Below are 23,316 nucleotides of genomic sequence, written 5' to 3' on the forward strand. Positions count from 1 at the left end.
TGCCTATGCCAGCTCCACTGCTAGCAGCGAGGGAGTGACAGGGGAGACTTCCCGCAAAGGGGTCACACAGACAAAGCCTGTGCCACTATAACTGTCCCTCCTCTCCTCCTGGGAGGCTGAAGGTTATTGAATAAAGTGCTGTGGAGAAGAAAGCCTTGGCAGAGAAGAGGGGATTAAAATGAAGGGACAAGGAACTGCTAGGTAAATGGAATCCAATTTACGATGCATAGATTCCAAGGCCAGAAGGGACCATTGTGATCATCTAATCAGACCTCCTGTACAGCACCGGTGAGAGACCTGCCCCCAAATAATTCCCAGAGCAGATCTTCTAGAAACACATCCAATCCTGAGTTAAAAATGGACAGTGATGCAGAATCTACCCCGACTTTTGGTGAACTGTTCCAGCGGTTTCTTACCCTCACTGTTAAAATGCTCCACTTTATTTCTAGTCTGATTAAGAGTTATTGTGTTTTCTAAAATAAGGGGACGTTCCAGGGCTAGGGGAAGCAGGGTGACCAAGAAGCCCATGGAGGGTTGATAGATTTGTGTGTGGCTGGTCACAGCATCGCCCATTCTTACCGAGTGCTGTAAAAAGGCTTGAACTCATCACCATCCCAGTAACCACAGAAACAGTGGCCAGGCTCTGGGGTGGGCTGTCTAGGTCAGGAGGCTTCCCTGGAGAGAGGGTGAGCAAAGCTAAGGGGCTTTAATGCGGTGTCAATGGACCAGAGGTCCAATACCTGGTGGATTGGCACATCAGGCAGCCTAATAGCATACAACTTGATCTGTAGCCTTTGAGAACGGGGCGTTCCTGGCACAACACCCAATGCAGAATGCATTCACTGTGCTTGAGAACATAAGAGTTTGGAGCCAGTCACACATGGGTCAGAATCCCCAGCCCCACAAAGCAAAGTCTTGTGGACTCCTCCCTGGGAGGCAGAGCACTACCTCCAGAGCTGGGGGAACAGTATTTGCTGAATGCAGCCTGGCACTGCCAGGAACCCATGTACTGTCAGCTAATCTAGTCGCTATTCAGAAATATTGGACAAAAAGCAGCAACCAGCAAAAGGCCAGAATATCCTGTGTGCATGCTGGAGCTTTGGACCCAGTCATGTGTTACAGTGGCAGCTGAGCTCAGGCCCCATTGTGCTGGGTGCTGCATAAACATATGGAAAGAGACAGTCACTGCCCTGAAATCTGAGTCTAAATGTAGAAGACAAAGGGCAGGCAGAGAAACAGAGAGGGGAAGAGACTGGCCCCAGGTCACTCAGCAGGCCAGTGGCAGGGCTGGGGATGAAAACTCAGGTCTTCTGAGCCTATGGCTATACTAGAGAGCTTACAGCTGCACTGCTGTAAGCTTGCTAGTGTAGCCACTCTCAGCCAACAATATCCCAGCACTTAACTCACTTACCTTAAACAGAAACTGGTGATTGCAGAACAGTCCCAATTTCCACCTCCCAATATCCATGCATCTCTCGTGACTGCACTCAGTGATGCAACAGGGTCAGGCCACTCAACCATCTTATCTAGGCAAAATAACAGAGCCCCTGACGCAGGATGCCTGGATTCCCTCTCAGGGCTAGGCCTCTTCAAGGGCCAGTGCCATCCATCTAGGCAGACATATGAATCCTGCCAGGATGGAGGGATGCACAAGAGCACAGATGCGGTTAAGGAGCCATAGATACAAGGTGTGGAAGGGAGGAGGCTGTTGGAATAAACTCGGGTTTTTAAATGCATGAGAGGAGCCATTTTGACTTTGTCTCACTCGTGTTTTCTCCCCAGATGGTCATTTGGGATTCTGCTGTATGAAATGATCACACTAGGTAACTGCTTTCATCTCCCTCATCTTTGTTGTTGTAACTGAACTGATCAATAACTGTTCAAGGAGAGATCCCATCACACCAGTGGCATGGCCGCATTTCCTCTCCACTGCACCGGCCATCTGGGAGAGAAGCAGCGCAGCTCTGGGAAGGTGGCCTGCGTCCAGTCCCTTAAATTTTGACAGTGACTTGTGTACAAATCACAGGGCCGCCCAGAGGGGGGGGGGGCAAGTGGGGCAATTTGCCCCCGACCCCGCAGGGGCCCCCACGAGAGTTTTTCGGGGGCCCTGGAGCAGGGTCCTTCACTCGCTCTGGGGACCCCGGAAAACTCTCGCGGGGCTCGGACCCCCGGAGCTTTTTCCGCTTCGAGTCTTCAGCGGTAATTCGGCGGCGGGGGGGTCCTTCCGCCCCGGGACCCGCCACCGTGGGTGTTTGGGGCACTTCAGCGGCCGGTCCCGGAACGGAAGGACCCCCCCGCCGCCGAATTACCGCCAAAGCGGGGGCCCCCCCGCCGCCGAAGACCCCAGGTCCCCTGAATCCTCTGGGCGGCCCTGACAAATCAAACCGTCATGCCCCAAATGCCAAAACTGATTCCCTAAGAAATTGCTTGAGAACATGTTTAGCACTTCTCTAGAGGATCCCAAAGCACCTTGCAAAGGGAAGTGTCATTCCTAATTTAGAGATGGGAAAACCAAGAGACAGGTGTGAAGTGCCTTGGAACAGTACCGAGACCCTGCATCTCCCCGCCCTGTGCCCTAACCAGTAGGCAGCACTGCCCTCCTGGAAAAATATTGGTTTGTAACCTTTGTGAATGTGATGATGCAATCAAACCTGCAGCATTCAGGCAGTGGGGAGTGTGGCCTAGGGGTTAGAGCACATCACTAGGCGGGGTTTCTCCCTGGCTCTGCCTCTGACTTCACTAAACTGTCTGCGCCTCTGCTCCCTCTTGAAATGTCAGCAAGGGTCAACAGCTTAGAGAGGAGTGAGGTAAACACACCACTGCAGGAAGCATGTAAAAGTGACTGGTCCCTGCTCAGAATGGATAGGGGGAATCATAGACTCTCAGGATTGGAAGGGACCTCAGGAGGTATCTAGTCCAACCCCCTGCTCACAGCAGGACCAAACCCAACTAAATCATCCCAGCCAGGGCTTTGTCAAGCCTGACCTTAAAAACCTCTAAGGAAGGAGATTCCACCACCTCCCTAGGTAACCCATTCCAGTGCTTCACCACCCTCCTAGTGAAAAAGTTTTTCCTAATATCCAACCTAGGTTGATGACACAGCACTGTGTGAGGCAGGGGATTTCTGACTTGTCCTTTGTCACAGCCCAGTGAAAAGCACCCTGGGCCTCCAGCCCCCGCCCTGCAGAGGGAGAGTTTGTAACGCCTTGTGCTCTGTGCCTCCCCACACACAGGTGGAGGTGGCCTGAGCACACCTGAGGTTCTCTGGGGACCCAGGAGCAGTAGGGCCTGGGCTAGTTAATGGGTGTGACGGGCTTCAGGCCCTTCACCAATAGCTAGCCCCTGCCCTCCTCCAAGCAGGAGAGCACAGAGCAGGTGCGAGCCTGCCTCCTTTATCTCTCCAGGTCAGCATGGAGCCTGTCAGCTGGAGGCTCCGCAGGAGCTGGATGCCATCAGCCTCACAACCCCAGGGCCATCCTCTCCCAAACAGCTTTTGAGCGGAGCTGCATGTTAGACCATTCCCATTTCTGCCTAGCCTATCCCTCATCCCCACCGCAGGGCAGGTCTGGCTGCCTGTGTACTTGCTAGATCTCTAGGTGCCAGCAGCCCAGCACATCTGGAGACCCTACAGCTTCAATTCTTCCATTTGCATCCTCTCCCTCTTAGTTATACACCCTGGAACCACACAGCAGCCTCTGTTTGCTCCCTTCACACACCTCTAGAAGCCCCCTTCTCCCCAACCTTTAGTTGCAGCTTAGCCAAGCAGGAAAGACTGAGACCAAGGGGCCACAAGGCATCCAAAAGGTGAAATACCCCTAGTGTCTGCAGTCTGCTTCCCGCTGCAACCTCCAGGGCAACACATCAGAGACAAGCCAACGCAGGAGAAGATAGCCAGGGTGTTCCTAGACCAGCTAATCCCTGGCTGCCTGCTGCACCCCCTAGGAGCTGTTGTCGCCAGGGGGCCAAGTAGGGCAGCTCATGGGGCTCCTCTAACCTGTCCAAGCCAGCCCACCGTAACCCAGGACAGGGGGGCACATTCCCTTCCCTTTGGTCCTCGGGCCAGCTAGCGACATGGTCCCTTTAATTCCTTAGCGGATTCGGGGTCTAATCTGCTGATAGCTCCTTATTCTCCTTCCCCAGGTGCTCCCCCTTACCCGACCCTGCTGCCCTCTGAAGTGTTATCCTGGCTACAGCGACAGCACCGCATGCAGAAGCCACAGCAGTGTGGTAACAATCTGTAAGTGACTTGTAACCCCCACAGAATAATCCAACCACAGCACCTTCTAACCATCAGGCCTTAGCTATAACTGTGCTCCGGGCTGACCATTCAGCTCCATTACTAGCCACTCGGAACCTGCCCTGCTCAGTAAAGACCCAGGGTCTCTCCATGGTAAAACACGGATTGATTCCAATGGGGCAGAGTCCATTTGTAAAAGTGCTAGGGGAAGGACCTGACTGGATAGTGGAAGGATAGCCTTGTGTTGGGCTGGGTTTGCAGCTGTGATTTCGGTCCCTTCCCCTCTCTGTGCCTCCTGTGTAAAATGGGCATCATAAGGCTGACCCACCCCAGTGGGGGCTGTGAGCCGTAAGCTCTCTGATGCCTAAAGCCCCTGGAGATCTGTGGGTGGAAGGTGCTAGAGCGACACAAATGACATTAATAAAGCATTTGGCAGGGAGATGTGTCAAGATAGAGCTAAGGAGCTCTTGGATTTGCTCCTTCTACAGCCTGGGAGATGATGCGAGCTGCCATTCTCCTAAACTAGTGGGTGCATGGATGAATATGGGGGACGAGACCATTGCTGTCTCCCATGACCTGCTGCTCTATTCCTTCAGTATCACACTCATGGTGATTAAAGGCAAAAAGGCATCCTTTAAAAATTGGCAGTTACATGCTACTGAGGAAAACAAAAAGGAGCATAAACTCTAGCAAGTTAAGTGTAAGAATATAATTAGGAAGGCCAAAAAAGAATTTGAAGAGCAACTAGCTAAAGACACAAAAACTAACAGCAAACAGTTTTTAAGTATAACAGAAGCAGGAAGCCTGCCAAACAATCAGAGGGGCCACTGGACAATGGCGGTGCTAAAGGGGCACTCAAGGAAGACAAGACCATTACGGATGAATTCTAAACAAATTATTTGCATCAGTCTTCACTGCAGAGGATATGCGAGATATCCCCACGCCTGAGCCATTCTTTTTAGGTGACAAATCTTAGGTTCTGTCCCTGATTGAGGTGTCAGTAGAGGAGATTTGGGAACAAACTGATAAATTAAACAGTAATAAGTCACCAGGCCCAGATGGGATTCACCCAAGAGTTCTGAAGGAACTCAGATATGAACTTGCAGAACTACTCACTATGGTATGTAACCCATCGCTTAAATCAGCATCTGTACCAGATGATTGGAGGGTAGCTAAAGTAATACTGATTTTTTTAAAATACTCCAGAGGTGATCCTGGCAATTACAGGCTGGTAAGCCTTACTGTAATACCAGGCAAAACTGGTTGAAATTACAGTAAAGAACTAAATTATCAAACACATAAATGAACACAATATGTTGGGGAAAAGCCAACATGGCTTTTGTAAAGGGAAATCATGTCTCACCAATCTATTAGAATTCTTTGAGGGTGTCAACAAACACGCGGACGGGGTGATCCAGTGGATAGAGTGTACTTGGACTTTCAGAAAGCCTTTGACAAGTCCCTCACCAAAGACTCAAACTAAGCAGTCATGGGATAAGAGGGAAGGTCCTCTCATGGATCAGTAACTTGTTAAAAGATAGGAAACAAAGGGTAGGAATAAATGGTCATTTTTCACAATGGAAAGAGGTAAACAGCCAGGTCCCTCAACGATCTGTACTTGGACCTGTGCTGTACAACATATTGATAAATGATCTGGAAAAGTGGGTAAACAGTGAGGTGGCAAAATTTGCAGATGATACAAAATTACTTAAGTCCAAAGCTGACTGCGAAAAGTTACAAAGGGATCTCACAAAACTGAGTGACTGGGCAACAAAATAGCAGATGAAATTCCATGTTGATAAATGCACAGTAACGCACACTGGGAAAAACAATTTCAACTGTACATACAAAATGATGGGATCTAAATTAGTTATCACCAAGAAAGAGATCATCCTGGATAGTTCTTTAAAAAACATCTGCTCAATGTGCAGCAGTGTCAAAAAAGAGAACAGACTGTTAGCAACCATTAGGAAAGGAATAAATAATAAAACAGAAAGTATAATGCCACTATATAAAATACATGGTACTCCCACACCCTGAATACTGTGTGCAGTTCTGGTTGCGTCATCTTAGAAAGATATATTAGAATTGGAAAAGGTACAGAGAAGGGTAACAAAAATGATTAGGGGTATGGAACAGCTTCCATATGAGGAGAGATTAAAAACACTGGGACTGTTCATCTTAGAAAAGAGATGACTGGGGGGGATATGATAGAGGGCTATAAAATCATGAATGATGTGAAGAAAGTGTTATTTATCCTGCCACATAACAGAAGAACTAGGGGTCATCCAGAAAATTAATAGTCAGCAGGTTTAAAACAAATAAAAAGAAGTACTTCTTCCCATAGTGCACAGTCAACCTGTGGAACTCATTGCCAGGGGACACTGTGAGGGCCAAAAGCATAACTGAATTTATAAAAGAGCTAGATAAGCTCCTGGAGGATAGGTCCATCAATGGCTAGCAGACAAGCTGGTCAGGGACACAACCCCATGCTCTAGGGGTCCCTAAACCTCCAGATGCCCACAGCTGGGACTGGATGGCAGGGGATGGATCACTCAAAATTGCCCTTTTCTGTTCATTCCCTCTGAAGCACCTGGCACTGGCCACTGTCAGAAGACAGGATGCTGGGCTAGATGGACTATTGGTCTGACCCAGTGAGACTGTTCCTACGTGTGTCCTCCCACTACTCGTCCTTACCTGTTTACACTACTCTCAGGTCAGCCTGAGCTTGGTATATTTCACAACACGCAGGTTTCATGGCAACCACCCTTTTCACTACATGGGGCTAAGCTGTGGCTAAGATACCGTATGCGATTGCTCCAGCGATGCTTGAAACCGCTGGCCCCTAACCCGAAGCAGTGCCATGGCTTGATTGTTTTTAATGGACATTCTGTTAGCACGGCCCTTCCCGCTCTCTCCAAGCTCTTTTATTAGCTCCGGAGCAAGGTGTTGCACTGTGTTGCATGCCTCCGTTTTCCCCTTGCTCATTATTTTGAAGCTGGTGCTAGACTGAGTGCTGAAGCCCTGAATCAATCCCTGGGGCAGAAGCAGTACGAGCGTTCCCCAGGCTGCCCTCAGCTGGAGGGACCACTCCCAAGTGTGAGAACGGGACTCGCTCTCTATGGCTCCTTCTGCACTGACACTGCAGACATGGGCCCCATCCTGGTGGTGGTTTCTGGGATGGGGGCACATGCCCACTGGGGGCACAACTTCCCACCTCAGCAGGGTTTGAACTGGCCACCTGCAGCTTATGAGAGACACTTGGCATCTCGTCTCCTGCACCCTGCACCCCCCTCGCTTCTCTCATCTGTGGTTGTGATGGCCACAGGTGACAGTGTATAATCAGGGCTATGGATATTTCCTCCTCCAGTAATAAAGAGGGAAGAGGGAGGCAACAACGGAGTTAGGATGGAAGTGAACTAGTGAGACTCTGGTTTCTACCTCCCAAGTTGCCATAGCCCTCATTTAAAAGTCAAATTGTCCTCTCCCTCCTCCCCCTACTGAGCTGCCCCCACCCCACTGCTTTCACTGACAAAATCACAACTGAGCTTGCTAAGGGAACAGCTGCCATGTTATATCCAGGAAGTGCCTAACACCTGCTACTTGGCAGGGGCTGAGTTTATACTGGGTGGTGGGGCCTGGACAATTGACCAGAGCGATTTTCCAGAGGCTGACACACAAGGCAGAAGAGTTACCCCCAGGCACAGCCATTGATTGAGAATCCCAGCCCCATGCTGTGTACTGGCAGAGATCTAACCTGGGGAGGGGGAAGGAGAAGGCAGCTTTCAATGCCAGCCGTGGCTTGTGGGTGTCTGGTAAGTCAGAAGGTTTCTCCTTCACTCGCTCTCACCACCGTCTCTCTCACCTTCTCCCAGACCAAGTGAGAGCCATCAATGCTCTCAAGAGCTGTTGGCACTCAACAGAACAAAATCCCCCACTTGCCAGTAATGAGGAAATGCCCTACCTGCAAGCAAGGGGAGGGATCACTGGAATCGGATGCACTGTTCTCCAGCCTCTTTAAACCACCATCCCTGAAAATAATCATAAATACAGTTTAGGGCACCACTGCCCAAAGGCCTCCCAGCTACTAACTACTTTCCTGAACCAAACTGAATCCAAAAGGCAACATGACCTGCCAAGTGCCCTGAATCCATCTGAACACAGATCAGTCACCCACCATGTGGAATTTAACTTGTACCTTTAAACCTCCAAGGTCTCTACTGGCTACAGAGACTGGCAGCCAATTTAAGAATGCAAGAGCTAAGTTATTATCACTACGTGGTGAGTTCAATGCAGAGACACATGCCATGGGACTTGGCTTCTTTCTTGGTTTGTTCTCTAGACTTCAAGCAAAGCTTGTGCATATATATGACTTGTATCTGTTACTAACGACAGGTATCGGATCATGAGGAGTTGCTGGCAGTGGAAAGCTTCTAAGAGGCCTACATTTTCACAGCTGATCAACCAGCTGGACTCTCACATGCCCCATGCAAATGAGGCAGAGCCACTTAATGCCACTGAGAGGCTGGTCCTCAGTGACTACCAACGCATTGCTGGGGTCTCGCCTGGGGAAGTCCCCTTGGAACTCTGTCTCTCTGATCCTTGTTTAAAGCACAACACGGACAACACCAGTACGCCCCTGTGAAAGAGCCCAGCAGGGAAGTAGAGAGAAGGTGACTGCAGCAAAGTTTATATTTCCATGTTTATTATTTTTAAAATGTGTAAAGAGAAGTTGGCGCCTATGGTTGGCGCTTGGGACGGGAGCAGCGCACAGAGACCCCCTGGCTGTGCCTCCTTCTAGGAGCTGCTACCGGACATATCACCACTTCCAGGAGCAGCATGGAGCCAGGGAAGGTAGAGAGCCTGCCTCAGTCCTGCTGGGCCGCCGGAGTTTTAGCAACCTACAATCTCCCAGATTGGCTTCAGTAGCCTCCAGGAGATCAAGCCCGATTCCCGGAGACTCCTGGCCAAACTAGGAGGGTTGGCAACCTAGCAAACAAGAAAGTGATCTTGGCATTAACCAGGAAGTGGACAGAACACACAAAAAATAAAAATATGTATCCCTCCCCTATGCCAAAGCATCTGGGTCACTGTCCAACACAGAGGTGAGCAAACTACGGCTCGCGGGCCACATCCGGCCAGCGGGGACGTCCTGCCCGGTCCCGGCCCCACCCCTGCTGTTCCCCCTCCCCCGCAGCCTCAGCTCACCATGCTGGCAGCGCGGCAGCGTAGCTGGCTCTGGCTGGGCAGCACAGCTCAGGGGCAGATTTACCAGTGAACACAGGGTGGCCTGGCACGGGGCCCCCCAACAACAGGGGGCCCCAGGGCTGGGCACTCAGGCAGATCAGCACCAGTGCACCCCCTGCGGGGGGAAAGGGCTGCACTGCAGGGGCAGGGGAGTAGGTGGGTGGCGGGAGCGCGGGGAACGCAGCCGGAGGATTCAGGAGGATCACCGGGCGGCCGCGCAGCCAGCCGGAGAGAAGTGGCGCTTTGAAGGGGAAACCGCTGCTTCTCTCCAGCTGGGTGGCTGCCTCTGCTCCTCCTGAGTCCTCCGCCCATTTTCGCAGGGCCACATTCCGAAAGGGGCTGCGGGGGTGGACAGGGGGTGGGGTCCCAAGGGGGAGGCTAGGGGCAGGGGGTCCCGGGAGGGGGCAGTCAGGGGACAGGGAGCGGGGGGGTTGGATAGGGGGTGGAGTCCCGGGGGGCGGTTAGGGGCAGGGATCCCAGGAGGGGGCGGTCAGGGGACAAGGAGCAGGGGGGTTGGATGGGTCCGAGGTTCTGAGGGGGGCAGTCAGGGGGTGGGAAGTGGGAGGGGGCGGATAGGGGGTGGGGGGCAGGCTGTTTGGGGAGGCACAGCCTTCCCTACCCAGCCCTCCATACCGTTTTGCAACCCCGATGTGGCTTCAGGCCAAAAAGTTTGCTCACCCCTGGTCCAACAGGAAAAACACATCTTAATTACAAATAAAATCCCACCCTCAAACTGCAAACCAGGGAGGCAGCTTGGTCTAGTGCTTAGAGCAGGAGCAGGGCCACCCAGAGGGGGGGGGGAAAGTGGGGCAATTTGCCCCAGGCCCCAGGCCCCACAGGGGCCCCGCGAGCCCTGGCCCAGCGGCGGTCTGGGTCTTCGGCGGCATTTCGGCAACAGGGGGCCCTTCAGTCGCTCCAGGTCTTCGGCGGCATCTTGGCGGCGGGGGGACCTTCAGTGCTGCCAAAGACGCAGAGCGACTGAAGGGCCCCCCACCACCAAAATGCCCCCAAGACCCAGACTGCCGCCGGGTGAGTACAAGCGCCGCAGCTCCCCCACTTTGCCCCAGGCCCCCTGAATCCTCTGGGCGGCCCTGAACAGGAGAGTGGGTGCCAGGATTTTTAGGTCCAGCTCTGCCACTAACTAGCCACAATCTTGGGCACCTTCATAAGAGGCAAGTGATATTTAGTGCCTAACTTGAGACATAAATGGTTTGATTTAGTGCTGAATGCCAGCAGGTCCAGCCGGAATCAATGGAAGCATCTCTGAAAAATCAAAACCAAAGTGACTAAGGTTGAGTCCACCAAAGCAGTGGCCCCATCTGAAAATGCACGCCTGAAGCTATGTATCAGTTTCCCCGGCAACACGTACCCCTTTCAAAGGCACTGAGGCAGAGCTAGTTGCTTGATAGTGCTTTGAGATCTTCAGATGAGAAGGGCAAAGTATTGGAGTTTTAAAAACAAACAAGACCTCCCAACTTGAAAGGCAGGGGAAGGAAGAGATTGGGAGGGAAGGGAATTAATGCAGGGCAGTGGCTTTTCTACATATGACCAGCTTTGTGCTTTCTGTCTTGGGAGGCCAAGCCGTGATCAGTTGTGAAGGCCAAAAGTATAAGTGGGTTCAAAAAAGAATTAGAGAAGTTCATGGAGAATAAGTCCATCAATGGCTATTAGCCAAGATGGGCAGGGATGCAACCCCATGCTCTGGGTATCCTTAAGCCTCTGATTGCCAGAAGTTGGGTCTGAAAGACAGAGGATGGATCACTCGATAATTGCCCTGCTCTGTTGAGTCCCTTTGAAGCACCTGGCACTGGCCACTGTCGGCAGACAGGATACTGGGATAGATGGACCATTGGTCTGACCCAGTGTGGCTGTTCTTATTTAAAAATTAGTAACAAGATGTCATGTTTATTTAGGTATCCAATTTTCTCCTCTGGGTAGCTCTTCGGAGACTTGGTTTCATTTGCAGAAGGCACTAGTAGCCAGGGAAAGGGAAGACCAGGAATCATTGAGCTCAGCGTAGTTTTGTTTCTGATATACCATCCAGGTGTTTACGTGCCGGAATCTCTTCACCATACAGAGCGGTAGCGCACCACACTGTTCAGCCTATAAAGACATATGTGATAAGAAGACTCATGTGTGTGAAGGCTTATGGGCCAAAAACTTCAGGAGCTGAATTGAACCAAGTCTCCCTCCCAGATAGTCTTGTTATGCTGGAAGGCATTAATGGTGGCCATCAAGCAGGTCTTTGATCTATAGCCAATCACAGGCTTGGTTAAAGCCAATGGGTGTGCCAAGCACTCTGCTTTCATTCTAAATTAAGTCCCTTTACATAGCGATAGCTGGAAACAAAAGAAGCGACTGGCCACAAGGCAAGGCGTGGTCAGAAGCTAAACCATGTGGGTTGTGAGGTTCAGTCACTGCAAACACAGAGCCTAGGAAATGGTTTAGCAAGCTGTGTGTGTGTGTTAAAGCAGAGAAAACAAGCGAAGCAGTCGTGTGAGTGATGAACATGTGTGGCCCTGAGAGGGAGCAGAGACAGAGCTCCTTGGGAGCAGGACTGATGGAAAGGGCAGACTTGGAAACTGTGAGCTAGAAACTACTTCCTGTTGTTTATTCCTACTGAGTTGAGGGGAAAAGATCTTTGCAGATATTCTTTGAAAATAAACAGGATTCACCAAAGATATATCTGACTTGTGTCACTGATTTTTCCTTCTAATAAAAACAATGCAGAAAGGCACTGAATACTGGCTCACTACCAATGGGCAACAGTTTACTGGGCCTCTCCACAGGGCTGCAGAACACCTGGTGGGTTTTGGGTGGAGAACACCAGCACAGCTAATGTGGGGAAGGGAGCAGGAATATGAGACAGATGCTTTAGAATCATAGAATATCAGGGTGGGAAGGGGCCTCAGGAGGTATCTAGTACAACCCCCTGCTCAAAGCAGGACCAATCCCCAGACAGATTTTTGCCCCAGATCCCTATAATGGCCCCCTCAAGGACTCAACTCACAACCCTGGGTTTAGCAGGCCAATGCTCAAACCACGGAGCTATCCCTCTCCTTTCTTACATGCATGATGCAGGAAGGTTAAACCTCCGCCAGGGAAAATCTGAGCTTAACCAGGGCAGCAAGGACACAGACAGCACAGGGCTCTCAAGCCAGCTGCCACAGACTGGCAACCTGATACTGCCTGACACCAGTGCCCATGCCTCTGGCATCTGCACCCAGTCCCCACCCTCATCCCCACAAACCTGGGCCATGAGGTCAGAGATGGGGAGGCCAAAGGGGCATTGACCCTCACTTTGAGAAACTGAACTCGGCAGGGGTGCAGTGGGTGGAGGGAGCCAGGGCCTGGACCCCCCTTGGCCCGTCTGGATCTGGGTGGTGTAACAGCTGGCGTGATGAGGAGTCAGTGGCCTGTGACCTGCTGTACAGGATCCCAGCACTGCTCAAATCTGCCTGTTTTGGTGGTTTGGCCTCCGCCCCCTTTGCAAGTCTTCTGGTGCCCTGACCTGCGCCTATGGACACCACCCCCCATAGCCCCCCCCCGGGCACGGACACCACCCTCCATAGGCACCCCCCCATGGGCACCACCCTCCATGGGCATCACCCCATAGCCCCCCCCACGGGCACCACCACCCCACGGGCACCACCCTCCATAGGCACCACCCCCGGCACGCCCAACACCAGCCGCCTAGGCACCCCCATCCCCGCGCGGGCTTCCCTCAGCCCCAGCCCAATGGCCCCGTTGCAGAGCCTACCGCGGGCCCAGCTCCGAGGGGACCGCCCCCCACCAGGGGGCGCTGCGCTAGGCGGGTCCCCACGAGATGCTGGGCTCTGTTGGCGCCCTGCCCATCCCTCGGGCTCACTTCATGCGCATGCGCATGCTACTCTCTCCGTTTTCTATGCTCGATTTCCCCCCCTCGTGCTGCGCCTGCGCATTATCCAGTTTTCACACAACGTTTACGCATGCGTATCCTCGCGCCTGCGCACTCGCTCATATTTGTGCACGCGCTTCCCTAGCCCCCCTTACACCTACCATCCGACGTCACGTAGGAGCAATCGAGTGTCGAGTCCTCGATGGGACCAGCCCCTCCCCTGCCATTTTACACTCGCGAGTAAACGGCGCGGCGCGGCGCCTACCCGCCTGGGTGAGCGCGGCCCCCCTGAGCGGCGGGCGGCAGCGCTGGAGCCTGCAGGCGCAGGGAGCGGGGCTGCTGGGGGCTGCAGGGCGTGACGCCGCTGTCTCACTCGCAGGCCCCGGGCCGAGCCGAGCGGGAAGGAGCCATGGAGCCCGGCGGTGGGCGGAAGGAGAAACCCAAACCCAAGGAGCCCGTCAGCCGCCTGGAGAAGGCCAAGCAGAAATCGGCCCAGCAGGAGCTGAAGCAGAGACAGCGGGCGGAGGTGAGAGGGAGGCGCCCTATGCTGGGCCCCAGCTCGGACGGGGCACGGCCCACGCCCCTTGGAGCAGGGCCCTTTCCTGGCTGTCAGGGGATGTGTGCGCTGCAGCCAGTGGTCAGACACGCTGCCGTCCCCATCGCTCCTTCTCTCATGTTGTGGGCACCTGATCCGCTCTGAGGCTGACATGCAGATCGGGAAACCAAAGTCTGACACCACAGCGATGGGCTCGATAAAAGAACGTGACTAAACCATCTCTCGGAGGCATTCTCAAGCTCTTAAAACTCTGCGCCCTCTCGTGACCTCAAAAGTTTTCTGCCTGTCTTTATAGGTTGCCAGTGGGCCGGTCAGTGAGAGGGAGATGGTGTCAATTTCTCAATGAAACACACACTGCAAGAATGTAAACCTCTTCCTGTGACTGCAGCCCTTGTCTCTTGCTTTTTCAGCTGTGCTGTCACCTTGTTAACCTTCCCTTGCTGCAAAATGTGGCCAGTCATATAACTACAGCTGCAAAAGTGTGACGTGTCCCCTTCCTCCACTCCATTGTAGACTCTGTCTATAAAAGGGAAATTTTCTAAATTTCCCACCAGTACTAACACTAGTTCAGCTGCACTGCAGCTAGTGATGCTGAGAGCCCTATGGGTAGTTGCATTACCATTGAGCATAATACTGCGGACTTGTCTACATACAGAAATTACATTAGTTTAACTAAACGTCCTTTGTTAACTGGGGCAAACCCCTGCCTGTCTAGGGCAGTTATCCCACAGTGCAGCTCTCTCCAGTTTGACGATTGGGCTTGTGGGAAGTGTGGAGGGAGTGATTGCAAGGCATCCTGGGTCCCTGCATCGATAAGCTCCAGTAGCTCAGCATTGCTCCAAGCAAGGGATTGCTTGCTCCATGGAGCAGCCATTGTCACCTGGCCAGATAAGTGAGCACTTACCATGAAAACAGGAAGGGGAGTTTCAAAGTTCCTGGGGCTTTACAGGGGGAGGGATGGATGTCTGTTGACCTGGCAGCAGAGCTGCTGGCTAGAGTGGTCACTTAGGCACTGTGGGATATCATCAGGAGGCTAAAAGCAGTGTAAATAGGAAGAACTTGTCTTCACTTGCACATCACCACAGATGAAATGTCTGAGTTTCACTGCAAAAAGTCATGGCAAGTGTAGATGCTTTTTCCACTTTAAATGGCAAGTGTAAACATGCCATTAGTCACACCATGTAATGCACATCTGGAAGGTGCTTGATACTGTGCTGATAAAAGCAGCATAAGAACTTGACTAGAATTAAAGTGGTTCTGTCTGCTTTGAATGTCCATGTACATTCACTGACACAAGCTAAATTTGATGTAATCCAGATTTAAGAGTAACTAACCCCACAGGGGTTTTGCACTAGTCTAACTAATCAGTTTAAAATCACATTGCTAGTTAAGGTGCAGCTGTGTGTGTAGACCACACACCTGTGGTGTGTAAACCTCTTTAGAACTAGTCTGACTCACACAGCATTGAGAAGACTGGCATCTTCTCAATGCTGAGAGAAGCATCTACAGAAGAGTTTCAGCATTGCTTACACTGGTATTGGCAACAGATGGCAAATGGTAGCCATGTCCCTTGTGCAGACAAGTATGAATAGCAAAACCTAATGGGGACCATTTCAATGCTAACATGCTCAGGCATAGTCTTTTTCTTCTCTTTTCTTTACTGACAAACAGAAACTGCAAAAACAATGTAAAGCACCATTAATGTTACCCACTTAAAACAATTGGGAAGTCTAAAAGTTAGAGTTCTCAATACTTTGCTTCATGTCTAAAATTTCAATTACTAATTAAGTTATTAGCCAGTACAGTGTTTGCAGTGCAGGTCAGCTAGTTACTATTAGAACTTTAACTCTTGCTTTCCTGACTGTGTTTAAATTAGTTTCCTTATTGTTCTCTATAAAGGCATAACACATGAATAAATGCGGTGTAGGCAGGGAGCCATATGTTGTATCTGAACACGTTCTTGGAGGGCTGTTTCTTTTCTGTTTAATCCTCCTTGTCTTGTAAATGCCTCTTGCCTTTGCCGTTCTCCTCTAGCTCCTGAGTTTGCTTTTGAAGTTCTTGATATCATTCCCATGGACCAACAGGGGGCACAGTTATACCATGCCTGGTTACATGCTGCCTTCACCAACTAATGGAGTGAGACTGGGAGCATGACTCTGCATCCCTAGGATTGTAGGAAAGAAGGGTGATGTGAGAAGAACTTTCCAACTCTGTTCTTACGAGTTGTTTATCACGAGTGAACTTTTCTTCTTATGCCGTAAGCAAATGAACTGCCAAGCTGCACACATGGCATGTCTAAATGTTGATGACTCACATGATTCCCATGGAGTCCAGCAGAGGGCAACGAAAATAAGGGGGCTGGGGCACATGACTTACGAGGAGAGGCTGAGGGAAGGGGTTATTTAGTCTGCAGAAGAGAAGAGTGAGGGGGGATTTGATAGCAGCCTTCAACTACCTGAAAGGGGGTTCCAAAGAGGATGGATCTAGACTGTTCTCAGTGGTGGCAGATGACAGAACAAGAAGCAACGGTCTCAAGTTACAGTGAGGGGAGGTCTAGGTTGGGTATTAGGAAACACTATTTCACTAGGAGGGTGGTGAAGCACTGGAATGGGTTCCCTAGGGAGGTGGTGGTATCTCCATTTTTAGAGGTTTTTAAGGCCCGGCTTGACAAAGCCCTGGCTGGGATGATTTAGTTGGAGATTGGTCCTGCTTTGAGCAGGGGGTTGGACTAGATACCTCCTGAGGTCCCTTCCAACCCTAATATTCTGTGATGTGGCACTCGTAACCCTGATTTACACCTAAAAGTTAGATCCACCAAGCTACGTTGCTCAGGGCTGTGGAAAACTTTCATGCCCAGTTTGATGTAGTTAGGTTGCCCTAAGCCCCCCGTAGACTCAATGGAAAAATTCTTCGGTAGACCTAGCTACTGCTTCTCAGGGTACGTCTACACTACGGGACTATTCCGAATTTGCATAAACCGGTTTTGTAAAACAGATTTTATAAAATCGAGTGTGCGCGGCCACACTAAACACATTAAATCGGTGGTGTGCGTCCATGGTCCGAGGCTAGCGTCGATTTCTGGAGCGTTGCACTGTGGGTAGCTATCCCGTAGCTATCCCATAGTTCCCGCAGCCTCCCCCGCCCCTTGGCATTTCCGGGTTGAGATCCCAGTGCCTGATGGGGCAAAAATCATTTTCGCGGGTGGTTCTGGGTACAGCCTCACCCCTCCCTCCCTCCCTGACAGCGGCAGACAACCGTTTCGCGCCTTTTTTGCTTGGTGAACCGTGCAGACGCCATAGCACAGCAAGCATGGACCCTGCTCAGCTCCATACCGCAATCGTGGATGTTTTAAACACCTCGCGCACTCTCGTGCAGTATATGCTGAACCAGGACCTTCGAACCGAGGCGAGTAAGAGGCGGATACGGCAGCGCGGCGATGACAGTGATGAGGACGTGGACACAGAATTATCTCAAACCGCGGGCCCCGGCGCTTTGGAGATCCTGATGGTAATGGGGCAGATTCTATCCATTGAACGCCGATTTTGGGCCCGGGAAACAAGCACTGACTGGTGGGACCGCATTGTGTTGCAGGTGTGGGACGATTCCCAGTGGCTGCGAAACTTTCGCATGCGTAAGGGCACTTTCATGGAACTTTGTGACTTGCTTGCCCCTGCCCTGAAACGCCATAATACCAAGATGAGAGCAGCCCTCACAGTAGAGAAGCGAGTGGCGATAGCCCTGTGGAAGCTTGCAACGCCAGACAGCTACCGGTCAGTCGGGAATCAATTTGGAGTTGGAAAATCTACTGTGGGGGCTGCTGTGATGCAAGTAGCCAAAGCAATCACTAAGCTGCTGCTACGAAAGGTTGTGACTCTGGGAAACGTGCAGGCCATAGTGGATGGCTTTGCTGCAATGGGATTCCCTAACTGTGGGGGGGCAATAGATGGAACCCATATCCCTATCTTGGCACCGCAGCACCAGGGCACCCAGTACGTAAACCGGAAGGGGTACTTTTCAATGGTGCTGCAAGCACTGGTGGATCACAAGGGACGTTTCACAAACATCCACGCGGGATGGCCAGGGAGGGTTCATGACGCTCGCGTATTCAGAAGCACTACTCTGTTTAAACGGCTGCAACAAGGGACTTACTTCCCAGACCAGAAAATAACAGTTGGGGATGTTGAAATGCCTGTCGTTATCCTGGGGGACCCAGCCTACCCCTTGATGCCATGGCTCATGAAGCCATACACAGGCAGCCTGGACAGTGGTCAGGATCTGTTCAATTACAGGCTGAGCAAGTGCAGAATGGTGGTGGAATGTGCATTTGGCCGTTTAAAGGCGCGCTGGCGCACATTACTGACTCGCTCAGACCTCAGCCAAACCAATGTCCCCTATGTTATTGCTGCTTGCTGTATTCTCCACAATCTCTGTGAGAGTAAGGGGGAGACCTTTATGGCGGGGTGGGAGGCTGAGGCAAATCACCTGGCCGCTGATTACGCGCAGCCAGACACCAGGGAGATTAGAAGAGCACACCAGGAAGCGGTGCGCATCAGAGAAGCTTTGAAAACGAGCTTCATCAATGGCCAGGGTACAGTGTGACTGCTGTGTTTGTTGATGAACACCCAACCCCCTTGATTGACTCAGTCCCTGTAAGCAACTCCCCCTCCCCCTTCGAGTACAGCTTACTTATGCAAATAAAGTCACTCATTTAAAAAGCATGAATTCTTTATTGATTCATTATAAAAAGAGGGAGAGAAGTAAGGGTGTGCTTTGGGAGGAGGAAAGGAGGGATGGAGAAGGCCATTAAAAAAATAAAATTCAGAGTAACGACATCCTTCTGGTTGGGCTGTCCACGGGGGTGGAGTCCCCACGCGTTCTTACACGTCTGGGTGAGGAGGCTAAGGAACATGGTGAGGGGGGAGGGTGGTTATACAGGGGCTGCAGCGGCACTCTGTGATCCTGCTGCCGTTCCTGAAGCTCCACAAGACGCCGGAGCATGTCAGTTTGATCACGCAGCAGCCCCAGAGTTGCATCCCGCCACCGCTGATCTTCCTGCCGCCACCGCTGATTTTCCTGCCGGTCTTCCTGCCGCCACCTCTCATCTCGGTTGTCCCTCCTGTCCTCACGTTCATCCCTCCTGTCCTCACGTTCACTGGCCTCTTTCCTGTAATTTGAAACCACGTCCTTCCACTCATTCAGATGAGCTCTTTCATTGCGTGTAACTTCCATAATATCCGAGAACATCTCATCTCGCGTCTTCTTTTTCCTCCGCCTTATCTGTGCTAGCCTTTGGGATGGAGGAGGGACGCTTGAAATATTTGCAGCTGCATGAGGGAGATAAATATTTAGAAAGATACATTTTACAGAACAATGGTTATACTCTTTCACAGTGAAAAGCACTATTCACCTTACATAGCACATGTGATTTCCCTACAAGGTCGCATTTTTCATCTTAATAGTGCCTGCTTGCAACTCTTGGGTTACAGATCTCAGACACAGGTCCAGGCATCAGGATTCAGCTTGCATGCGGCCATGGTAAGCCACTGTCTCAGTGATTTACCCCTCCCCCCCCAACGCATGGCTAATACCACGCTAGCTCCCTGCTAATCAACAACCTTCCCCCCCCCCCACCCACTGCTTGTCCGGTAGCTTGGGGAAGATCGCCTCGCCGGTGACCAAACAGAAAAGATCATCGGCATTTCACTCCTCCCCTCCCCCCGCTTCGCTACGTGCAGGAAAGTGTTTTTTTTAAGCTGCTGCATTCCACGAACCCAGTAGAAAAATGGCCACCCCCCCTTACTTAAATTCCTGATTTCTAACCAGGTTATCCTGAACGATATCACTTTGCTGAGGATAACAGAACAAGATAAAGAGCGCATGCTTCTTGAATGCCAGCAGTCACCGGGACCATACGCCGCTATGCTTTGCCACGCAATGATACCTGATTACTTGCTACATGCATGGCATGGTAAAGTGTCCTACCATGGTGGGCGGAACAAGGATGCTTTGCCCAGAAACCTTCTGCAAAGGCTTCTGGAGTACCTACAGGAGCGCTTCATCGAGATGTCCCTGGAGGATTTCCTCTCAATCCCCGGACATGTTAACAAACTTTTCTAAGTAACTATACTGTCTGCGAATGCGTCCCAAGTCCTCAGGGCAAATCAATCATTAAAAAAGGCTTGCTTAAAAAACACTGTTTGCTATTTGCAAAGGTACACTCACCAGAGCTCCCTTCCATGGCGTCATTCTCTGGAATAGTTGCTTGTGAGGGCTGGGAGCAGGGTAATTCCGTCAGGGTGATAAAAAGCTCCTGGCTGCTGGGGGTCACGGAGTGCTGTGTGCTCTCTGCGAGGTCTTCCTCCTCTTCTTCATCTTCATCTTCCCCGTCTGACATGGCAGAGATTACAACCCCCACCTCGGAATCCACGGTCAGGGGTGGGGTACTTGTGGCGCAGCCCCCTAAAATTGCATGCAGCTCAGCATAGAAGCGGCATGTTTTTCGACCTGCCCCGGACCTTCCGTTTGCTTCTTTGGTTTTCTGGTAGGCTTGTCTGAGCTCCTTAACTTTCACTCTGCACTGCACGGAGTCCCTGCTGTGGCCTTTATCCGTCATAGACTTAGAAATTCTTTCAAATACTTTTTCATTTCGTCTTTTGGAACGCAGTTCTGTTAGCACTGAATCCTCTCCCCATATAGCGATCAGATCCATTACCTCCCGAGCGGTCCATGCTGGGGCTCTTTTTCGATTCTCAGGAGACTGCATTGTTAACTGTGCTGATGAGCTGTGCGTGGTCACCTGTGATGATGAGCTCTCCACGCTGGGGAAGCAGGAAATGAATTTCAAAAGTTCGCGGGGCTTTTCCTGTCTACCTGGCCAGTGCATCCGAGTTGAGAATGCTGTCCAGAGCGGTCAGTGGTGCACTGTGGGATAGCTCCCGGAGGCCAATACCGTCGATTGCGGCCACACTAACCCTATTCCGATATGTTAATACCGATATTAGCGCTACTCCTCTCGTCGGGCAGGAGTACAGAAACCGATTTAAAGAGCCATTAAAATCGATATAAGGTGCCTCCTAGTGTGGACGGTTGTGGCGTTAAATCGGTTTTAGGCTCCTAAAACCGATTTAAACGCCTAGTGTAGACCAGGCCTCAGAGAGGTGCTTTTACTACAGTGACAGAAAACCCATTTTTGTCGTAGTGGGAAGTGGCTATGCCAGGGTGCTACAATGGCACAGCTGAAGCATCGTAGATGTGCTGCTGTAGACGTACCCCTTGGGAGCACTGCTTACTCTTGCTCCCATCTCTGTACTTTTTCTTTCCTGATCTTTTGCTCCTCTCAGAATGTTTCTGTGATCAATGGCAGCAACTAAACATTATCCTTTAAAATGCCTGTCTGTTTCTGGCTGCACCTGTAATCCACTCCCTCCATAGCTCTCTCCGGGTATAAAGAGACTGCTTGTTGCAGAGAGTGCATAGCCCTAGCCAACTTCCCTTACTTCTCTCATGTGCAAAGTGCTGCTTTGGCAGCAGACATCTGATTGGGAGCTCTGGCAAGGGCGTCTGAACGGTGGGTCACTGATGTTAAAGCTATTGCACTCAAGTGATCTGGGAGAAATCCCAGTGGCAGCTTGATGAGATGTGCTCCCTTGAAAATCAACACAGGAGGGCAGCAGAGGGGAAGTTACAGTTGTCCTGAAAGTGCCTTCAACATTCATCTGTAGAGAACCCACTCATCCTTGGAGCCCTAGCCCACTTATAGCTGAGGGCAAATGTGTCAATGGCCACAGCAGCTCTGGGATCTGCTCTTCCTTACTGTGTGCGCCACTGATGCTGCCATCTTCAGAAATGAGTTAAATGCGGCTTTGGGGGCAACCGCTGCCCCAAATCTTCCAGGTCATGGGGGCTCACTTTACATTTCAACACATGTATTTCTTTCCCCTCTGCCATACAGAGAGACCCACAAATGGGATGGTGACTGACTGAACAGGTGGGACTCGCTGTGTACCCCGACAAACTGCTAGACTGCTGTATTGACAAGTGTGCAGGAAGGAGGCTGAAAAAACAGCAAATCATTTTTCCTCCTCTCAGCTGTGGGAATCTTTGGGGGTTACTTGTTGTAGCAGGTAAAAGCATTTGAGACAAGTGTGACTTTTTGAGTGATACGGTCTCTTTGTAGTTAAAAGTTGAGGTGCCTGTTGGCATGGATACAGTTTCTTTAATGCTTTGGAGAGACAATTCCTAGAAGCAGAGTAGGACCCCAGTCTCCCAGCATGAAAACTACGGCCCCAGGTGGCAAGCGTGTTATTCTCAGACACCTCCCTTTTCTCTGCACAGATCTACGCCCTGAACAGAGTGATGACGGAGCTTGAACAGCAGCAGTTCGATGCCTTCTGCAAGCAGATGCAGGCTTCTGGAGAATGAGACCCTCTGTCTGCCATCCCAGGATTGCCAGTGGCATTTTAGACCAGGAAACAACATGGATAAGTGATGGTCAGAGTTCAGTGTTCCCAGGCATCTTTCTGCTGACCGTGGGTAATAGTAAAAGAACCGTACAGAACTGCACACTTGCAGATATAGAGGGGGTAGGATCACTTGTACGGCATGAACCTTGCTCCACTTGCCCTTCATTGTAACTGCCTCTGACCCATTCCCAGCAGCAGTGCAGAATCCTCTGGTTCATCCTTGTTAAGATGGCACATTTTTCATTTTTTTTAACACTGTCCTTCTTAAAGGTATTTATTACTTTGATTTGACAAATAAACGTTTTTTAAATAAAAATTGTGGTTGCCCTTACCTGGGCCTGACGCATAAGGAAAGTGTCTTCTCAAAGCAGCATGTGTCGTGGTTGTAGCTGTGAGCTGTTGGCCAGGAGAGTGAAACTACCACCCGTTTCTTTTAAATGCTACTGGATACAAGACAGACCAGTAACTGGATGGGGGCTAAGAACATTCATGATCTAGCATGCCACAGGCACACTGCTTAGAGCAGGTTGGGAGCAGAGAATGGACACGCAGAGAGCATGCCATAAACACACAGCTCTGAGATTTGGAGAGGGTTGGGAAAGAGAATATCCACTGACAGGATCTGACTCCTCTCAGTCTATATTCATCTGGGGGGGATATGCTCATTCAGCTAAGAACTTCCCATTGTAACGAATGGGCAATGTCACACCTTTGTGAGCTTCCTATACTGCAGATGGATGTGTAGAGTCTACTCCTTGCCGTCCTCCAGCTCGCAGATTAACTCCTCAGAGCCCCATGGGTACCACATTCCATCTTCCTAATGGTGCCGGTAGCTTGAGCAGGGATGTAGAGAAGCGGTAGCTGAGCAGCAGTAAGATGTGCCTGGGGAGCTCCCTCATCACTTCTTCCCTTGTGTGTGATGGTGAAACTCACTAAC

The 23,316-nt window shown here is 51.1% G+C and overlaps 1 protein-coding gene and 1 long non-coding RNA gene across 2 annotated transcripts; one reads left to right on the forward strand and one right to left on the reverse strand.

Annotated features, from left to right (window-relative positions):
* Window positions 1-1,414: 1,414 nt before the first annotated feature.
* LOC123354456 lies at window positions 1,415-13,381 on the reverse strand. The gene is made up of 3 exons (XR_006574759.1): window positions 13,245-13,381; window positions 8,202-8,268; window positions 1,415-1,526 (listed from the first exon to the last, which is right to left on the reverse strand). It is a non-coding gene; the product is annotated as an uncharacterized LOC123354456 (long non-coding RNA).
* A 129-nt stretch (window positions 13,382-13,510) lies between these two features.
* On the forward strand, window positions 13,511-22,695 carry LOC123354455 (small vasohibin binding protein). Its single transcript, XM_044996556.1, has 2 exons — window positions 13,511-13,887; window positions 22,252-22,695. The coding sequence occupies exons 1-2, from the start codon at window positions 13,771-13,773 to the stop codon at window positions 22,336-22,338; spliced, it is 204 nt and encodes a 67-aa protein (XP_044852491.1). The 5' UTR covers window positions 13,511-13,770; the 3' UTR covers window positions 22,339-22,695.
* Window positions 22,696-23,316: the final 621 nt, after the last annotated feature.

This window comes from Mauremys mutica, chromosome 21 (assembly GCF_020497125.1).
Source record: "Mauremys mutica isolate MM-2020 ecotype Southern chromosome 21, ASM2049712v1, whole genome shotgun sequence".
Lineage (NCBI taxonomy): Eukaryota > Metazoa > Chordata > Testudines > Geoemydidae > Mauremys > Mauremys mutica.